General features: G+C 48.7%; 1 protein-coding gene across 2 annotated transcripts in view; it reads right to left on the bottom strand.

Moving 5' to 3' along the window:
- Positions 1–16,996, bottom strand: part of ST13 (ST13 Hsp70 interacting protein) — a 129,596-nt gene that overhangs the window by 42,436 nt on the left and 70,164 nt on the right. For both annotated transcript variants that reach the window (XM_085601059.1, XM_085601060.1), the window contains exon 10: positions 8,238–8,298. In XM_085601059.1, coding sequence (XP_085457185.1) covers positions 8,238–8,298 — 61 coding nt within the window. The remainder of the gene's footprint in view (positions 1–8,237; positions 8,299–16,996) is intronic.

Here is a 16,996-nt window from a genome sequence, read left to right as displayed (position 1 = left end):
TGAAGTCCGGTGGAGTGGCTGAAGGAGATGTGCTCGCTGGAGGAGAAGACTGGGTCAAGCGTGTGGCCGGCGTAGTGGGTGGGGATGTTCACCAGTAGCTTGAGCCCGAGGTTGGCGAGGTTGTCCAGCAGGGTGGTGGCGTTGCTGTCCTTGTTGTTCTCCAGGTGGAAGTTGAGGTCCCCTAGGAGGATGTAGTCAGCGGAGGGGAGGGCGTGCGGACTGACGAAGTCTGCGATGGCTTCGCTGAATTGTGTGCGTGATCCTGGGGGTCTGTAGATGAGGGTGCCTCTGAGGGTGGTCTTGGGGTCGGTGTGTATCTGGAAGTGGAGGTGTTCGGCGAAGGTGTCGTCGGTGCTGGTCGTGATGCAGATGGTGTTCTTGTGTACGATGGCGATGCCTCCTCCAGTCTGGTTGACGCAGTCCCTCCGGGTGATCTTGTATCCGTCCGGGATGGCGATGGCGATGTCGGGCGCTGAGGAGGCGCTCATCCAGGTTTCCGTGAGGAAGGCGACGTCTGGTGATGTTGTGTCGAGCAGGTTCCAGAGCTCGACGGCGTGTCTGTGGACGGAGCGGGTGTTGAGCAGGATGCACTTGAGGTGGTTGCTGCTGGTGTTTGGCTTGGCGGGTGCGGAGCAGGTCCGGGGGCAGGTGAACTTGCAGGCTTGGCAGGTGAAGGGTCCGTGGGTGCGTTTCAGGGTGGCTCGATAGCAGGCGGGGGTTCGGCCGGCGTTGAGTGCGTGGAGGGTGGCGGGGTCGTAGGATCCTCGAGTGCGCTGGCTTCGTTGTGGACCAGGGGTCCTGGTGCTGGGCGCGGACGGGCTTGCCTTTGGCGCGCCTTCGGCGCACCCGCTGCGCGGTCTCCATTTAAGGCCAAGTGGGAGGGAGGAGCAGCTGGGAGGCGGGAGCGGGGAGGACAAAGAAAGAAAAGGGGGCGGGCCGTGATGTCACGGCGGCGGGAAGCGGGGAGCGGAGGGGGGGGGGGGGGGGGGTCACAACAGGGGAGCAACGTGCAAAACAAATCAGAGAAACAGTTTAACCCCTTCGGCGCTCATGACGGAACCGTTCCGTCATGAGCGTCGGTTGGGCTGTGCTCATGACGGAACCGTTCCGTCATGAGCCCGTCCGCGCAACGAACCTTCAGCGTGGCGCGGGAATCCGCGCTGCGCTGAAGGGGTTAAAAAATAAATTACACAATCACAAAGAAGCAGAGATACAGTATAAAACTAAATGCACAATCCGGGCACAGGAGGGCAAAAACGGAGTCACGAGCAGCAACGAGGGGGAACAGACTCGCCTACAGCAGGAGGGCTGTGCGGGTGTCCTGAGGTTGTTTGGATTGCACATCAACACAGTAATGTTTAGTGAAGGTGTGTGTGGTAGACCATGTGGCTGCTTTGCAAATATCTTCTAAGGGAATGTTCCCTAAGAATGCCATGGAAGCCCCTATTTTACGCGTGGAGTGCGCCCTAGGGGGGAACTGTAAGAGTGCGTTTAGCTTTTTGGTAACATATTTGGATACATTTAACTATCCACCTGGCTATACCTGATTTGGAAATGGGGTTGCCTTTATGTGGTGGAGTGAAAGCAACAAACAGCTGTTTGGTTTTGCGAAAAGGTTTGGTTCTGTCGATGTAATAAAGCAAGGCTCTTTTAACATCTAAGGTATGAAGGGCCCTCTCAGCTACTGAGTCTGGATTAGGGAAGAAGACTGGCAGCTCGACTGATTGGTTAAGATGGAAAGGGGAAATGACTTTAGGGAGGAATTTCGGGTTTGTCCTAAGAACCACTTTGTTACAATGTAGTTGTAGGAATGGTTCTTCAAGAGTTAAGGCTTGTATTTCACTTACCCTTCGCAGGGATGTGATTGCGATAAGGAAAGCCACTTTCCATTTTAGGAACTGCAGTTCGCATTTATGCATAGGTTCAAATGGGGAACCCATGAGCCTTGTTAGAACAATAGAGATTCCACACTGGGGAAGGTGGTAATCTTGGAGGAATAATCCTTTTAAGACCTTCCATAAATGCTTTGATGGCTGGTACCTTAAAGAGGGACAGGTGTTGTCTATTTTGCAAGTAGGCTGCTAAGGCCGCTAGGTGTAGACGTATGGAGGAATACGCTAAATTGCATCTTTGCAAGTGTAGTAAATAGCAAATAATGTTTTGGATGGAAGCATCCAGTGGACGTATATCATTGTTAGCGCAGTAAATGGCAAATCTTTTCCATTTTGCAGCATAACACGCCCTAGTAGTAGGTCTTCTAGCTTCTTTTATGATATTCATACAGTCTGGTGGGAGGTTGAGGTAACCGAACTCTAAGACTTCAGGAGCCAGATTGCCAAATTCAGTGACTGTGGATCTGGGCGTCTGATTTCTCCATGGTTCTGGGTTAATAAAGCCGGGGAGAGGCGCAATTTTTGATGTATTACTAGCGATAGTTCCAGAAGTGTTGTGAACCAGGGTTGACGTGCCCAAGTGGGATCAGTTGTAGCGACTGTTTGAGCTTGCGTACCACAAATGGAATGAGTGGGAGAGGCGGAAAAGCGTATGCAAATCTGCCTGACCAGTTCATCCATATTGCATTGCCCTTCGACTGTGGGTGTGGAAACCTGGCGGCGAAGGTTGGGCATTTTGCGTTTTCGTGAGTGGCGAACAGGTCTATGTCTGGTTGGCCCCATTTTTGGAAGAATGGGAATAGGACTTTGGGGTGTAATTCCCATTCGTGGATTTGCTGTGTCTGGCGACTTAGGAGGTCGGCGATCTGGTTGTGAACGCCTGGAAGGTGTTGCGCTAGCAGGTAGATGTTTTGGGGAATTGCCCATCTCCAGATTTGCTGTGCGAGTTGGGAAAGTTGGAGTGTATGTCCCCCGCCCTGCTTTTGTATGTAGTACATTGTCATGTTGTCTGTGTGGATGAGGACAGTTTTGTTCTTTAGATGTACTTGAAAGGATTTCAGTGCTAGGAACACCGCTAGAAGTTCTAGGTGATTGATATGGAGCAGTTTTTGTTGAGTGGTCCATCTGCCCTGAGTGGTGTGTTGAAGGCTCCCCAACCCGTGAGAGATGCGTCGGTGGTCAGCACTACTTGTGGAAGAGGCTTTAAGAACGGTCGTCCTTTGGACAGGTTGATGGTGTTCCATCATTTCAGTGAACGAAGTGAGCGACTGTCCACCAACACCAGAGTGTTGTCCGTGAGCCTGGTTCCACTGTTGTGCTAGACATTCTTGTATGAGACGCATTTGAAGTCGTGCGTGGGGTACGATGGAGATGCAGGACGCCATCATGCCTAACAGTTGCATAAACACTCTTGCTGGAAGAGAGTGTTGAGTTTGAAATTTTAAGATGAGGTTTTGTATGTTGGCTATCCTGGCTGTGCTGGGATAAGCTATGTCCTTGGACGTATTTATGGTGGCTCCGAGATATTGATGTATGTGGGAGGGTTGCAGTTGAGATTTGGGATAGTTGATGGTAAATCCCAAGTCGTGTAGGGTTTGAATAGTGCGGTGAGTGTGGAGAACGCATTTGTGGAGAGTATTGGCTTTTATGAGCCAATCGTCGAGATAGGGGGAAGACATGGATGTTGTCTCCTGAGATGCGCTGCCACTACTGCTAAGCATTTGGTGAATACCCGGGGTGCGGTTGTTACTCCGGATGGGAGAACTGTCAACTGATAATGCTGCCCGTCTACCACAAATCGTAGATACTTCCTGTGAGCGGGATGCATAGGGATGTGAAAGTATGCGTCCTTGAGGTCCAATGTGGCAAGGAAGTCGCCTTGTTGAATTAGTGGGAGGACTTGTTGGAGAGTGATCATATGGAAGTGATCTGAGTGTATGTACTGGTTTAGTAGTCTGAGGTAGAGTATGGGTCTTAAAGTCTCGTCCTTTTTGGGAATGCGGAAGTATAACGAGAATATACTCCTGTACCCGGATGTTGGAGTGGAACTGGTTCTATTGCGTGTTTTTGAAGCAAGGACCGAATTTCTTGTTTGAGGAGTGTAAGATGGTGTAGTGACATTGGACGGTGTTTGGGTGGTATGTGTGGGGGGGTGTTTGTAAGTTCGAGGCAGTAGCCAAACTGGATAATTTGTCTTACCCACTTGTCTGTTGTGATGGAATTCCAGACAGGTAGGAACTGTTGGGAGTCTTCCCCCGACTGGAGTGGAATGGTCTGGGGGGAGTGGGGGCAAGTCACTGTTTAGTGGTTGGAGAGGTGCGGGTGTTGGTGTTGCCCCATCCGCGGCCCTTGGTATTGGTTTCCCCTACATCCTCCTCTAAAATATCCTCTGTTAGGGGATGTTTGTCCGGAGGTTTTGAAAGTGGAAGAGGTGTCTGTTCCCACATTTGGAGGCTCCCCTGTAAAAGGAGCGTCGAAAGGAGCCTCGGGGTTGTGGAGACTGTAATGCTCCCATTGATTTGGCAGTCTCGTTATCTTTCTTCATCTTCTCTAGTGCAGTGTCGTCTGCGGGTCCAAATAGTTGCTCCTGATTGAATGGTTGAGCAAGAATGGTTGTTTGTACTTCCGGCTTAAAGCCGGAAATACGTAGCCATGCGTGGCGTCTAAGTAATACGCTTGTGTTGACCGCCCTAGAGGCGGTGTCCGCTGCGTCTAGTGCACATTTGATTGAGGCATTAGATATTAGCTTTCCCTCTTGGATGAGGTCATTGGCCTGGGATTTGTACTGATCAGGCAGGTGTTGAAAAAGATCTTCTAGCTGATCATAATGAGCCCCATCATATCGGGCCAATAGGGCTTGTGTGTTGGCAATACGCCAGTGGTTAGCAGCTTGTGCGGCAACCCTTTTGCCCGAGGCCTCTAAGAGCTTGGACTCTTTGTCTGGGGGCGGTGTGTCTCCTGTTTGGGAGTTAGCCCGCTTTCTTGCGTTTGATACGACTAAAGAGTCTAGAGGGAGCTGCGCCTTAATGTATGCAGGATCCTGTGGGGCCGATCTATATTTTTTTTTCAATTCGGGGGTTAAGAACGCTAGCTCTAACAGGGTCTTTAAAAACCTCAGTGGCGTGTTTTATCACTCCCTTAATCATGGGCAAGATCTGAACTGATTTTTGCGACTGCTCAAATGTGTCGAGGAGAAAGTCCTCTTCAGGTGTATCTGTGTGCATGGTGACGCCATGGAACAGTGCCGCCCTGTTTATGAGCTGTCCAAACCCTAAATGGTCATCAGGAGGGGAGGGTTTGGAGGGGTATGTAGTGGGATCAGGAAATCAGGTAAAGGGTAAGCCCAGTCATCTAAGGGTGCTGTATCGGGGAGTGTGAAAGGATCATTAGGATCAGTAGGATTATTAAGGTCATCCGGGTCTCCCGCTAAATCATCATCATCATCCTGCGGAGGTGGTGTATGTGTAGGAGATAGTAGAGGAGAAGGAGGTGGGGGCAGAAGGGGTGGGATGAGAGGTAATATAGGAGAGGAAGGATGAATGGGTGGAGGTGGCAAAGTCCTTCTTTACGGGAGCTGGGATCCGGGCGAAAAAGTTCTTCATTGTCCGAAAGTGGCTTTGGCGCCGACTTTTTCGGTTTCGATCTGTGTTTTGGGTGATCGGTAGAGTCTTTGTGGACTTTTTCCGGTACCAAGGATGGTTTCGGTGCCGAAGAACGTTTTGGTGCCTGTGGAGATTTCGGCCTCGGAGCCTGCTTCGGTGCCGAAAGGGGTTGAGTCTTCGGTGCCGAAGGTATTGTGGGCACAACAACATGAGGTTTGCTCGAGCCCGAGCCACCTGCAGGCTTATATTTCTTCGGAGCCGGGCCCGAGGGCGGGGCTTCTGAAGACGATTTTCGGTCGTGACTGGGGCCAGCTGGCGGAGTCTTGACCAATGTCTTTTATGGGGGGGTTGGGGTAGGGGCACTGGTACTCACTCGTTGCCCCGGAGTGATGAGGTCATCAGAATCGTCCGCTTTGGATACGATTTGGAGGTCTTCGGAGTAGTCTTCCGGGACATCCTGGGCAAAGATGTCCTCTGGTTCTGGAGCTGGTCTGGCCATGATATGGCGTCGAGCTCTTCGGTCCCGGATGGTTTTCTTGGAGCGGAATGCGGCGCAGGCTGGACAGTTGGATTAGTTATGTTCCGGCGAGAGGCACAGGTTGCATATCTCGAGGTGGTCACTGTGGGGGAACTTTGCTCCACATTGAGGGCATTTTTTAAAAGGTGTCCTTTCCATGAGCCGTATCCGGTCCGATTGGATTTCGACGTCGAGTTGTAAAGGTTTCGAAAGCTGGATTTCAGTAGTTTTCAGCCGGAGTGGAAAAGTTCATCCGAACTTAAAGTCGGAAAAAAACAATCTGAGGATGGAGTGGATGTCAATGTGCACTGTTGTCCAGAGGAGGAGTCACCTATCTCGTGACCAAAAGGCTTCTCCCGAAGACAACAACAACCTGCAATCATCCGAGCCCAACACCAGATGGCGATCTTATCCTAAGTGTGTGATCTGCAGCTCATATGCCTCGAACAGTTAGCTCAGCCCAGGTGGTGTGCCCACCTTTGCCAACCCCACCCCTTGGGCGGGAGAACCGGCGGGAAAAATAAGTGAGGAAGAGAGGTGTGCCCACCTCTGCCAACTCCACCCCCCTTCTTACCAGTTCCTGGTCGCGGTTGGGGGGTGTCAGCTGAAAGCTTGAGGCAGGTATGGGTCGCCAGATCTCAGGATCGCCGGGGGGACCTCCTCGTGGTGTTTGCCCACTCTAGCTCGGGCCATGGACTGCACGTGCAGAGTGCGAGCCAGAGATTACAGATGAACAAATCTGGTGTTCACAGGAGAGGCAGGCAGGTCCTCCGGGGTTTGAGGTTGTTGGCTGCAGGACACACCAGGATTTCACAGGAGCATGTTCGAGAGGAAGACAAGCTGGTAGGGCTGGGGTGTTACAGGTAGATAAGAGACAGGGACCAATGGGTTCCTTCCCTGGGGTGGGTACCCCCCCCCCCCCCCAATATGCCACCCTCCAGTGGGAGGGGGGCATTTGCCTGTCCCAGATTGGCTGAGTCCCCATCTTCAAGATGGCGTGGACTGAGTTGTGATTTACCTTGCCTCCCCCACCTGAGGGGTGGAGTTGGCAGAGGTGGGCACACCTCTCTTCCTCACTTGTTTTTCCCGCCGGTTCTCCCGCCCAAGGTGGGGGTCAAAACCAGTGTAGACCAGTTGCTGAAAGCAGTAATTGGCCTGGGGAAGCTCACAAAGGCAGCAAGCCTTTGAAGCTTCCCCATCGTGAACCCGGCCCATCCTGGGGGATGAGGCTTGGCACCTCGTCCCAAGATGTGCATTGTTTCAGGCCCCAGAGAGCAGCAGGCTCTTGACCCAGGGGTCCAGAAACATGTCTGGTGGTGGCAGCTGAAAGCAGCCACTCAAGCTTGGACACCAATGGTAGGTTCGCTTTCAGGGGGCATCTCCAAGAAACTCTGTGTGCATTTTTCCTTAAATCTAACACTGGCATCACGGTGGGGGTTTAAAGTGATGAGAAGTTTGATACCAAACTTCTCAGTTTTCAGTATAGCCATTATGGTGCTGTGGAGTTCGTAGTGACAAGCTTCCAGCACCATATACTCTTAATAGCAGCACTGCACTTACAGTGCCCAAGAATGGACTTAGACACTGTAGGGGTACAGGGCTCATGCACCTGTACCCTCACCACTGGTATAGTGCAACCATCTAGAGGGGTGACTGATTTATGTGAGGGTAGGGGGTTGTAGGCATGGCACACAGGGATGTGAACCATGTCGACTCTTCACCTTGTTCTGCACCAAGACACGCAGCTTGTAAAGGCAGTGTGTAAGTGTCAGAGTACAGGGCCCCCAAGGGTGGCACAATAAGTGCTGTAGTCCTTAGGGGCCTTCTATTGTCACAGTTCCCTGGGTACCTGTGGTACCATTTACCAGAGGCTGACCAGAGATGCCAATTGGGTTTAGGCTTCAATGCAGTTTTAGGCCCTGGGTACCTGATTAGAAGGAGTTAAGGGCACACTCAGTCAAAGTACATCAGCAATTCAGCAAAAAGTGGGGGCAACCATGCAGAAAGAGGGCACTTTCTCACGATCCCTAATTGGGGAAGATCCCCACAACCTCCTTAACAGAAAGTTGCATTCTGAGAAAAGCCCCAAATGTAGTCTCATCTTCAGAATCCTCACTACCAGCTCTGTTCATGATCAATTTCTATAAGAAGTCTCCCCTCAAGCTGTGTACCAAAATTAAAATGGCTTTCTGGCACTACGTATGTTCATGCAAAAGTTAAACGTACCTGGGAATCCACCCCCGCCAAAGGGGTTACTACCACCTGCCGCTCTCCGAGCCTCTTCCTCCTGCGCACACACAAAAAAAATACTATTGTCATTTTATGAGTCACTTTATAAGCAGATCAAGACTGAGGAAAGATTAAAAAAGCCGAAGAAGCAGCATCCACAAGTATCTATGGGCATCTGAAACATATGTATACCAAGTATGGTACAAACAGGATTAAATAAAATAAAAAACAGACAAGCACCATGGTCAGATTGGGGAGGAGGGTAGACACATTGGGGTGGGGTGGGGTGGGGTGGGGTGGGGTGGGGGGGGAACAGCAGAAACATTAATAAAACTGGGAGAAAAGGAGGATGGGAAGGGGACTGAAATAATTAACGTACACGCAGAAGGAAAGATGGAGGAGGGAGAGCAACATTACAAAACAGAATGGGGCACGGTTTAAGACTGCAAAACGTAAGAACAAGCAAGCATTGTAGAAAACCATTTAAGTGCAAAGAAGGAAAGTAGAAGCAAAGGCAGGGAACTGGATAAGGGGAAACGTTCCTCATCTAGACACCAAATTGTGCAGATTTATCTAAGCCACTCATTTTACCTCCATGCCACCTAAAACACAAAAGGATCCCAAAAAGCTTGGAGTAAGAATTCACAGTCTTGATGACACTACCTGTCCAGAAGACCAGATGCTGAAAGAAGCATTTTTCTGACAAATCACATATGTTTTATGTAGTCAACTGCTAGAGCATTTTGCATAGGGCTCACGGTTTTATGGTGTATATTTTTTTGACATTTCCATCTGTATTCATGCCCATTTATATTTTGTGAATTGTATCTGTATTTATCCATATTTATTTTGGGTTATGTGAACAAAGCTGAAACTAGATTATTTTCACATTAAAAAAATAAATGCACATTTGTACTTTAATTCCTGGCAGGTTTCAATGAGATCCACGCCCACAGATGATAAATCAATACACATATGAAGTGGAGAAGTGTGGCTCAATGATTAGAGCGGCAGACCCTGAAGCAGAGGTCTAGCCCGGGACCAGGGTTCAATTCCCCGCCTCGGCGGGTCTTGGGCTCAAAATTCCACGGACCTGATAATTCTCGCCTCGGTGCCATTCCAATCATGGAGTCCCACTCTGCAACTCTGGGCAATAGCTTGCTTAATCTCCACAACGGCCCCCACAACGCTAAGGATGCCTGGCCTCCACCTTGGGGGTGCCCAGGAGTGGACGCCTCACAGGGAAAGCCAGGATGGGTTCCACAGCGGTATTCGTAAAAGCGCCTGGAGACTCTTGCGGGTGAGTAGTGCGCTATACAAGTATCAATTTACATATGAAAACATGCACATTGTTGTATCTACCTTGTCCATATTGTCTTTTAAGCCTCAAGACTAACTTTTTTTTTTTTTTTTTAAACGCGCCTACCGGTCAATCCACACAGCTATTGACCAAGCAGTCATGACTTTACTGTATTCTGAATTTTAAATCCACATTTACAAATAAATACAGACAGGAAAATAAATGGCTGGCGAAAAGACCCTTACCGTTGCCTCCTAAGGCGCACTCCACTAGGGGGAAAGCGGCCACAGTTGCTTTCTTACATGACGTCCCAATGTCAGATCTGCAAGGCTGCAACCTGGAGATCGGTTCATAACTTTACGAGTCACTACTGCCTAGAATCTGATTCCAGGGCTGATGCTCAAGTAGGCCAAGCCTCCTTGAGGAATCTATTTGGATAGCTTAGTTTTGTCTAAGTTTACTGATCACATTTCTGTGTTCTCCTTTGCCCGCAGGGAGATGAGGTGAGGCTCGCTATTCTATTCTAATGCTTATGACTATTGATGAGGATCCCCTGGAAAAGAAGGATTAGTTACTTACCTGTAATCCTCATCAGTCATAAGCAACCCTCCCGCCTCCCCGGGCAAAGGATTGTTATAATTTGAAGATATTGTTAATTCTTCGTATCATTACTTTCTTCACTCTCCGCAAAGAACAACTGGGGTCAAAAAGAGATGGCATTTTAAGTTGTTAAAAAATGCCCAAACCTGTCAAAAAAAGACAGCTTCTTACTTCAAATGATGAAAGACATCGAAGTAAGGTATAAAAGTTGTGAAAAGTGAAAATATTTTCTGACAAAAATCAGAAAAGAGTGGAGCTGTGTTGCCAGGATCCTTCCTAAAGGAGCCGGAAAGAACAACTGACCTAACGGTCACCCCTGAGGCATGATGGGAAGCTGGGGTCAGGTGTGCCTTAAAGGCACGGTTGTCAGTTTATTGCTATGCAGCTACAGGTTAGCTGTTCAGTCTTGTTAGACTGGGTATTTGCAATGCAGCCTGGGAGCTTCCTATGCTTTCAGTGTTTTATGAGGATTTCTACTGTTTGCTGAGCATTAAAACAGTTTCTAAACACATTTTATTATTGTTTCTCCTGTTTCTAATGCATGTTTTTCATGTATAGTGGAAATTCCTTACAGCACGATTCAGCTCTGGTATGGGGCACATACAATATAGTGTTTCCGGGGTCCCGCGCATGGGCGGGAATATTCTAATGCTTATGACTTTGACGAGGATCCCCTGGAAGAGAACTGCCCTGTTTCTGCAGGGACCAGGGTGCCGAGGAGGTTGGTATCTGGCGCTTTACAGAGAAGGGGGGCCACCCAGAACCAGGCTGCAAATGGAGACTAGTCTGAGAGCTCCTAAACGGAGGCTTGGGTCACAGGGGGTCTTGGAGCACGGGGACATAGCTAGTTCGTCGGGACCAAGGCCAGGTAGCTCAGGTGCAGCGTGGTTAGGTCTGCTGGGAACACAAAAATCCTCTTCGCAGTCACGGACAAACAGCTGGCAGGCAAACTCAAGGCAGCTGGGCCACTCATGAAGTGGGTCTCAGTGATGCAGATGTCCCTAGACAGCTGCTTGGTCCTGGTGCAGCAAGAATCCAGAATGGCAAGCTACCCAAGGCTTTGGAAACTCTCCAGTTCACAGGACGAGTCACTGTTGTGACTGTCGAAAGAGGGCTGGGCAGGGTTTTGTGCCAAAAATCCACAGTTCTGCTGCAGTTCGCACCAGGCAGTGACCCATGAGTAATACATGGCATGTGGCCATGATCGTTCCATCACATTAGAGACCTCCCTCCACCCCAATTATATTGAACACGCAAACGACACTTCGAACTAATCATAGAATTCTTGCCACCTTATGAGAATAGTGAAAACCAAACACTGGGCAACAAAAGGACAGACAAGGAAAACAGGGCCTGAAGGAACATCACTGAAGAGAGAATTCAACGACAAATTCTCAGAGAGATATAGGGTGAAAATGAGCAGGAAACTAGAGGGGAGAAAGGAGTGGAAAGTGTGAAAAGGAAGCAGAAACTGCAGGGGGAAGGAAAATGAATCAAAAAGGAGGAGAACAGCAAACAAGCAAGGTTGAGAAAAGGAAGGAGAGCAACAAAATGGCAAGAAGAGGTAAAGCAGGAGTTGCCGAGGAATACACACAGGAAGAACAAGCATTGGCATAGCCAATAGGTCTCACTTTTGGGAACTTATAAGTATTTAGTTATGCAGCACAATATCCTTGATGCTACAACAAACTGTTGCATTGCTAAACACTTAAGGTCCCAAAGCGAGACCTATTGGCTATGCCAATGCTTGTTTAAATGAGGCCAGCAAAACTGGACAGCATGATTTGTCAACTGGCTGTAGGGGTTTGTCCATTTCCTACCCTGTGCTAGTTTATGTCTCGGCTACAGGCAGGATTAGAAAGTTCTGTGCTCTATGCTGAAAAACATTACAAGAGCAACGATGCAAGAGCTAAGAGGTCTTATTTTGTTTCTTCATTCATGTATAGTTTGTACATACTTTATAAAACCGTTTAAGCATCAACTATAAAAAAAAAACACATCATAAAATGTTTTTATATCGCTAAATTAATTTAAAAAACAAAACTCGAAAAAGTCTAAATGACTTGCTTCTGGCTGCAGTTCAGACACGATTGCCTTTGATTGCAAAGAGCCGAGCAGTGGAATAAAATGTATGCATCGTAATCCTGCAATGACATGTTCAAAATCGCATGCTGAGATGACCTTTGGGCAAGAAGAGAAAGGCTCATTCGCTTGGCGGTGCAAGCTAAAAAAATATTTTGGTAACTTGAACACTGTACACCCCTTATTGGTTAAGCAGGAGTAGATAAGAAAAGCCAGTGGCGTAACGGAAAATGACGAGGCCCACCTGCAGAACGTGATGAGAAGTCCCTGGCTCTCCTATGTCTCACAGGTATTCAGTGGCCTTGGGCCGAGTGGGGCCCTTGAATGGTTGGGGGCGCATGTGCCTTTGGTGCTGTAGGGAGTGTTGGGCTTCTGAGGAGAACCTCCATTTGCAAAGTCTGCAAACCTCACAAACATCTCATCGGCGAAGTTTCCTAACTTTGCCTGATCTGCCAATTAGAAATGTCCCCGTCACACCCACCCATCTGGACTGCTTCCTAGCACAGGAAGTCCCGCCTATGAAAGGCGTACATTCTAAAAGCGATGATAGTATTCTATGGCAGCCCTGCCAAATTTCTAAGATCCGTGTGTAATGAGCTGCTCCAGTTCTTGTTTTTTCTTTCAATTATGGAACTTGCAGTCTTGTTTAGTTCATTATAAACAAGCATTTGCAATGCAATCGGTCTCGCCTTTGCAAGAGTTTGAGCTATTGGCATTGTAAGTGACAATGCCTTTTATTTATGTGTTTTGAAAACCTGCAAGCGGTGAGTAAACACACACTTTGTACATAGTCGTTGCATACGAGAAGCAAGGCTGGCAGTAACTGTGCCTCTCTTACTGCCAGCTATTACTACAAACTGCGTGTTTACGGACCGCTTAAAGGTTTTCAAAACACAAATGAAAAGCATTGTCATTTACAATAACAATAGCTCAAACGCTCACAAAGGCGAGACCTATTGCATTGTAAATGCTTGTTGCTTGTACAGTTCTCTGCTACAGAACAGATGTTCACTATAAAGGATTGATTTTGCTATCCTGAAAAAACCAGGAAAAGCGAACAGGGCAGGGAAAGCGGACTTCAAAAATATTCACGATGCCGAGGGGTTCCTTCCACACAGCGAGGGTCGACGTGAACTACAATCTGTTGCCTTGGAATGGGGGGGAGGGGGGGTCCAGGCGCCCCGGGTCTCACCCTGGTGGTCACAGGCTGAATATGGATTCCAAGGGACGCTGAAGGGAGCCTCCCTGCTGGGAGAGCAGCCCCGCGGTGCCCCCCTGGCCTGTGAAGAGAGAGTTCAGAGGTCACTCACAACCCGTGTTTTTGTTCTGCTAATTTGGGCGCTGGAGCGTATTTGATAGCAGATTAAACATGATTGACACTAGCTTTTTTGTACAGGCTGCATTGACCCAAGGATCAGCGTTTTTAAAAGGTTCATTAATGGAGGCCGTTAACACGAGATGTTGAACAAGTTACTTACCTTCGGTAACGATGTATCTGTAAGAAACATTAGTTAGTTAGATTCCTCACCTTCGAATATCCCCAGGCGCCAGACTGGATCCGGAAGATTTTTCGTCAGCAATACCCCTTGCGCGTCGCCTGCGGCTCCGCGTCAGTCAGCGTCGTGGGCCGGAATGGCGTCGGAGTACTTAGACGCTGCCCTCGCGCGCTGACGTCAGTTCTTGTACATAGCTTTCCGCGCCAGGAACGCAGAGCCATGCAAGAGACCGACACTGGTGCCAAAAAAGTCTAGGGCCCTGAAAGGGATAGCCTTAACCCTAGATGTCAGTTCGCAGAACGGGGAGGATGGGTGGGTCGGTGAGGAATCTAACTAAGGAATATGCTACTTACCAGTATGCATCTGTTCTTGGCATGTAGAGCTGCAGAGTCACACACTGAGGATAAGATCGCCATCTGGTGTTGGGCTCGGATGATTGCAGGTTGTTGTTGTCTTCGGAAGAAGCCTTTGGTCACGAGGTTGGTGACTCCTCCCCTGGACAACAGTGCGCATGGGCATCCACTCCATCGTCAGATTGTTTTTTCGCCATGATGGGAAAAGATGGAGTGTATAGGAACGAAAGAAAGGATGTCCATGTGTAATGTCTAAGTAAGACGGATGCTGGAACAGATACAGGTCCCGGGGAGGCGGGCGGGCGTGTGTGACTCTGCAGCTCTACATGCCAAGAACAGATGCATACTGGTAAGTAGCATATTCCGTTCGAGGCATATGAGCTGCAGATCACACACTAAAGATAGACTGTATAGCAGTGTCTCCCCTAGCGGTGGTCACCTGTATCCGTTGCAGCAGCTTGAAATAAAGTTTTTAGGACAGCCTGGCCCACTGAGGCCTGTTGTTTGGCCTGCATGTCAATACGGTAGTGTTTAGTGAAGGTATGCGTGGTAGACCACGTGGCTGCCTTGCAAATGTCTAAGGGAATGTTACCTAAGAAGGCCATAGAAGCCCCTATTTTACGCGTGGAGTGCGCCCTAGGGGGAACTGTAAGTGTACGTTTAGCCTTTAGGTAGCATATTTGGATGCATTTAACTATCTACCAGGCTATACCGGATTTGGAGATTGGATTGCCTTTATGTGGTGGTGCGAAAGCAACAAAGAGTTGTTTTGTCTTTCGAAAAGGTTTTGTCCTGTCGATGTAATAAAGCAAGGCTCTTTTGACATCTAAAGTATGTAAGGCCCTTTCAGCTACGGAGTCTGGGTTTGGGAAAAAGACTGGTAGCTCTACTGATTGGTTAAGGTGGAAAGGGGAAATCACTTTTGGAAGAAATTTAGGGTTTGTCCTAAGAACCACTTTGTTACGGTGTAGTTGAAAGAAAGGTTCCTCTAGTGTAAGGGCTTGTAGTTCACTTACTCTGCGTAGGGAAGTGATTGCGATAAGGAAAGCTACCTTCCATGTTAGGAATTGTAATTCACACTTGTGCATGGGTTCAAATGGGGGACCCATGAGTCTTGTTAGAACCACATTGAGATTCCACACTGGGGCAGGTGGCAATCTTGGGGGAAGAATTCTTTTGAGACCTTCCATAAACGCTTTGATGGCTGGTACCTTAAAAAGGGACAGGTGTTGCCTATTTTGTAAGTAGGCTGCCAAGGCTGCTAGGTGTAAACGTATAGAGGAATACGCCAGATTGCATCTTTGCAAGTGTAGTAGATAGCAAATGATGTTTTGGATGGAAGCATCCAATGGATGCATGTCCTTATTAGCGCAGTAGATGGCAAATCGTTTCCATTTAGCGGCATAACACGCTCTAGTAGTAGGTCGTCTGGCTTCCTTTATGATATTCATACAGTCTGGAGGGAGATTGAGGTATCCAAACTCTAAGACCTCAGGAGCCAGATCGCTAGGTTGAGTGTTTGAGGATCTGGGTGTCTGATTTCTCCATGGTTCTGGGTTAGTAGATCCGGGGAGAGGCGTAGCCTTTGATGTGGAACTAAAGACAGTTCCAGAAGTGTGGTGAACCACGGTTGACGTGCCCAAGTGGGAGCCACTAGTATTAGTGTTAGTGACGGTTTCAGTTTGCGTACCACAAATGGAACTAGTGGGAGAGGCGGAAAAGCGTACGCAAATCTTCCTGACCAGTTCATCCATAGGGCATTGCCCTTCGACTGTGGGTGTGGAAACCTGGCGGCGAAGGTTGGGCATTTTGTGTTTTCGGGAGTGGCGAACAGGTCTATGTCTGGTTGTCGCCATTTTTGGAAGAAGGGGAGTAGAACCTTGGGGTGTAGTTCCCATTCGTGGATCTGCTGTGTGTGGCGACTTAGGAGGTCGGCCACTTGATTGTGGATCCCTGGGAGATGTTCTGCTAACAGGTAGATGTTTTGGGGAATTGCCCATCTCCAGATTTGCTGTGCCAGTTGGGACAGTTGGAGAGAATGTGTCCCTCCCTGTTTCTGTATATAATACATTGTCGTCATGTTGTCTGTGCGTATGAGGACAGTTTTGTTCTTTAGGTGACCCTGAAAGGATTTTAGTGTTAGGAACACTGCTAAGAGTTCCAGGTGGTTGATGTGGAGCAGTTTGTTGACTGGTCCATCTGCCCTGAGTGGTATGGTGAAGGAGGTGGGCTCCCCACCCTGTGAGAGATGCGTCGGTAGTTAGCACAACTTGTGGAAGAGGCTCTAAGAACGGTCGCCCTTTGGACAGGTTGATGGTGTTCCACCATTTTAGTGAGCGAAGTGAGCGACTGTCCACCAACACCAGATCGGTAAGTTGTCCGTGAGCTTGGTTCCACTGTTGTGCTAGACATTCCTGTAAGGGACGCATTTGAAGTCGTGCGTGTGGGACTATGGAGATGCATGACGCCATCATGCCTAGGAGCTGCATGAACACTCTTGCTGGAAGAGATGGATGAGTTTGAAATTGAGAGATGAGATTTTGTATACTGGCTATCCTGGCAGTGCTGGGATAAGCAACGGCTTTGGAGGTATCTATGGTTGCTCCTAGATACTGATGTAAGTGGGAAGGTTGTAGATGGGATTTGGGGTAGTTTATAGTGAATCCCAAATTGTGGAGAGTTTGAATCGTGCGATGAGTGTGGAGAACGCATTTTTGGCGAGTATTGGCTTTTATGAGCCAATCGTCCAGATAGGGGAAGACATGGATCTGTTGTCTTCTGAGGTGCGCTGCCACGACTGCTAGGCACTTGGTGAACACTCTGGGTGCTGTTGTTACTCCGAATGGGAGAACTGTAAATTGATAGTGTTGCCCATCTACCACAAATCGTAGATATTTTCTGTGAGCGGGATGCACAGGGATGTGA

The sequence above is a fragment of the Triturus cristatus genome, chromosome 4_2 (genome assembly GCF_964204655.1).
Source record: "Triturus cristatus chromosome 4_2, aTriCri1.1, whole genome shotgun sequence".
Lineage (NCBI taxonomy): Eukaryota > Metazoa > Chordata > Amphibia > Caudata > Salamandridae > Triturus > Triturus cristatus.
The sequence above is the reverse complement of the archived record's forward strand: the minus strand, read 5'-3'. Positions and strand labels throughout refer to the sequence as shown.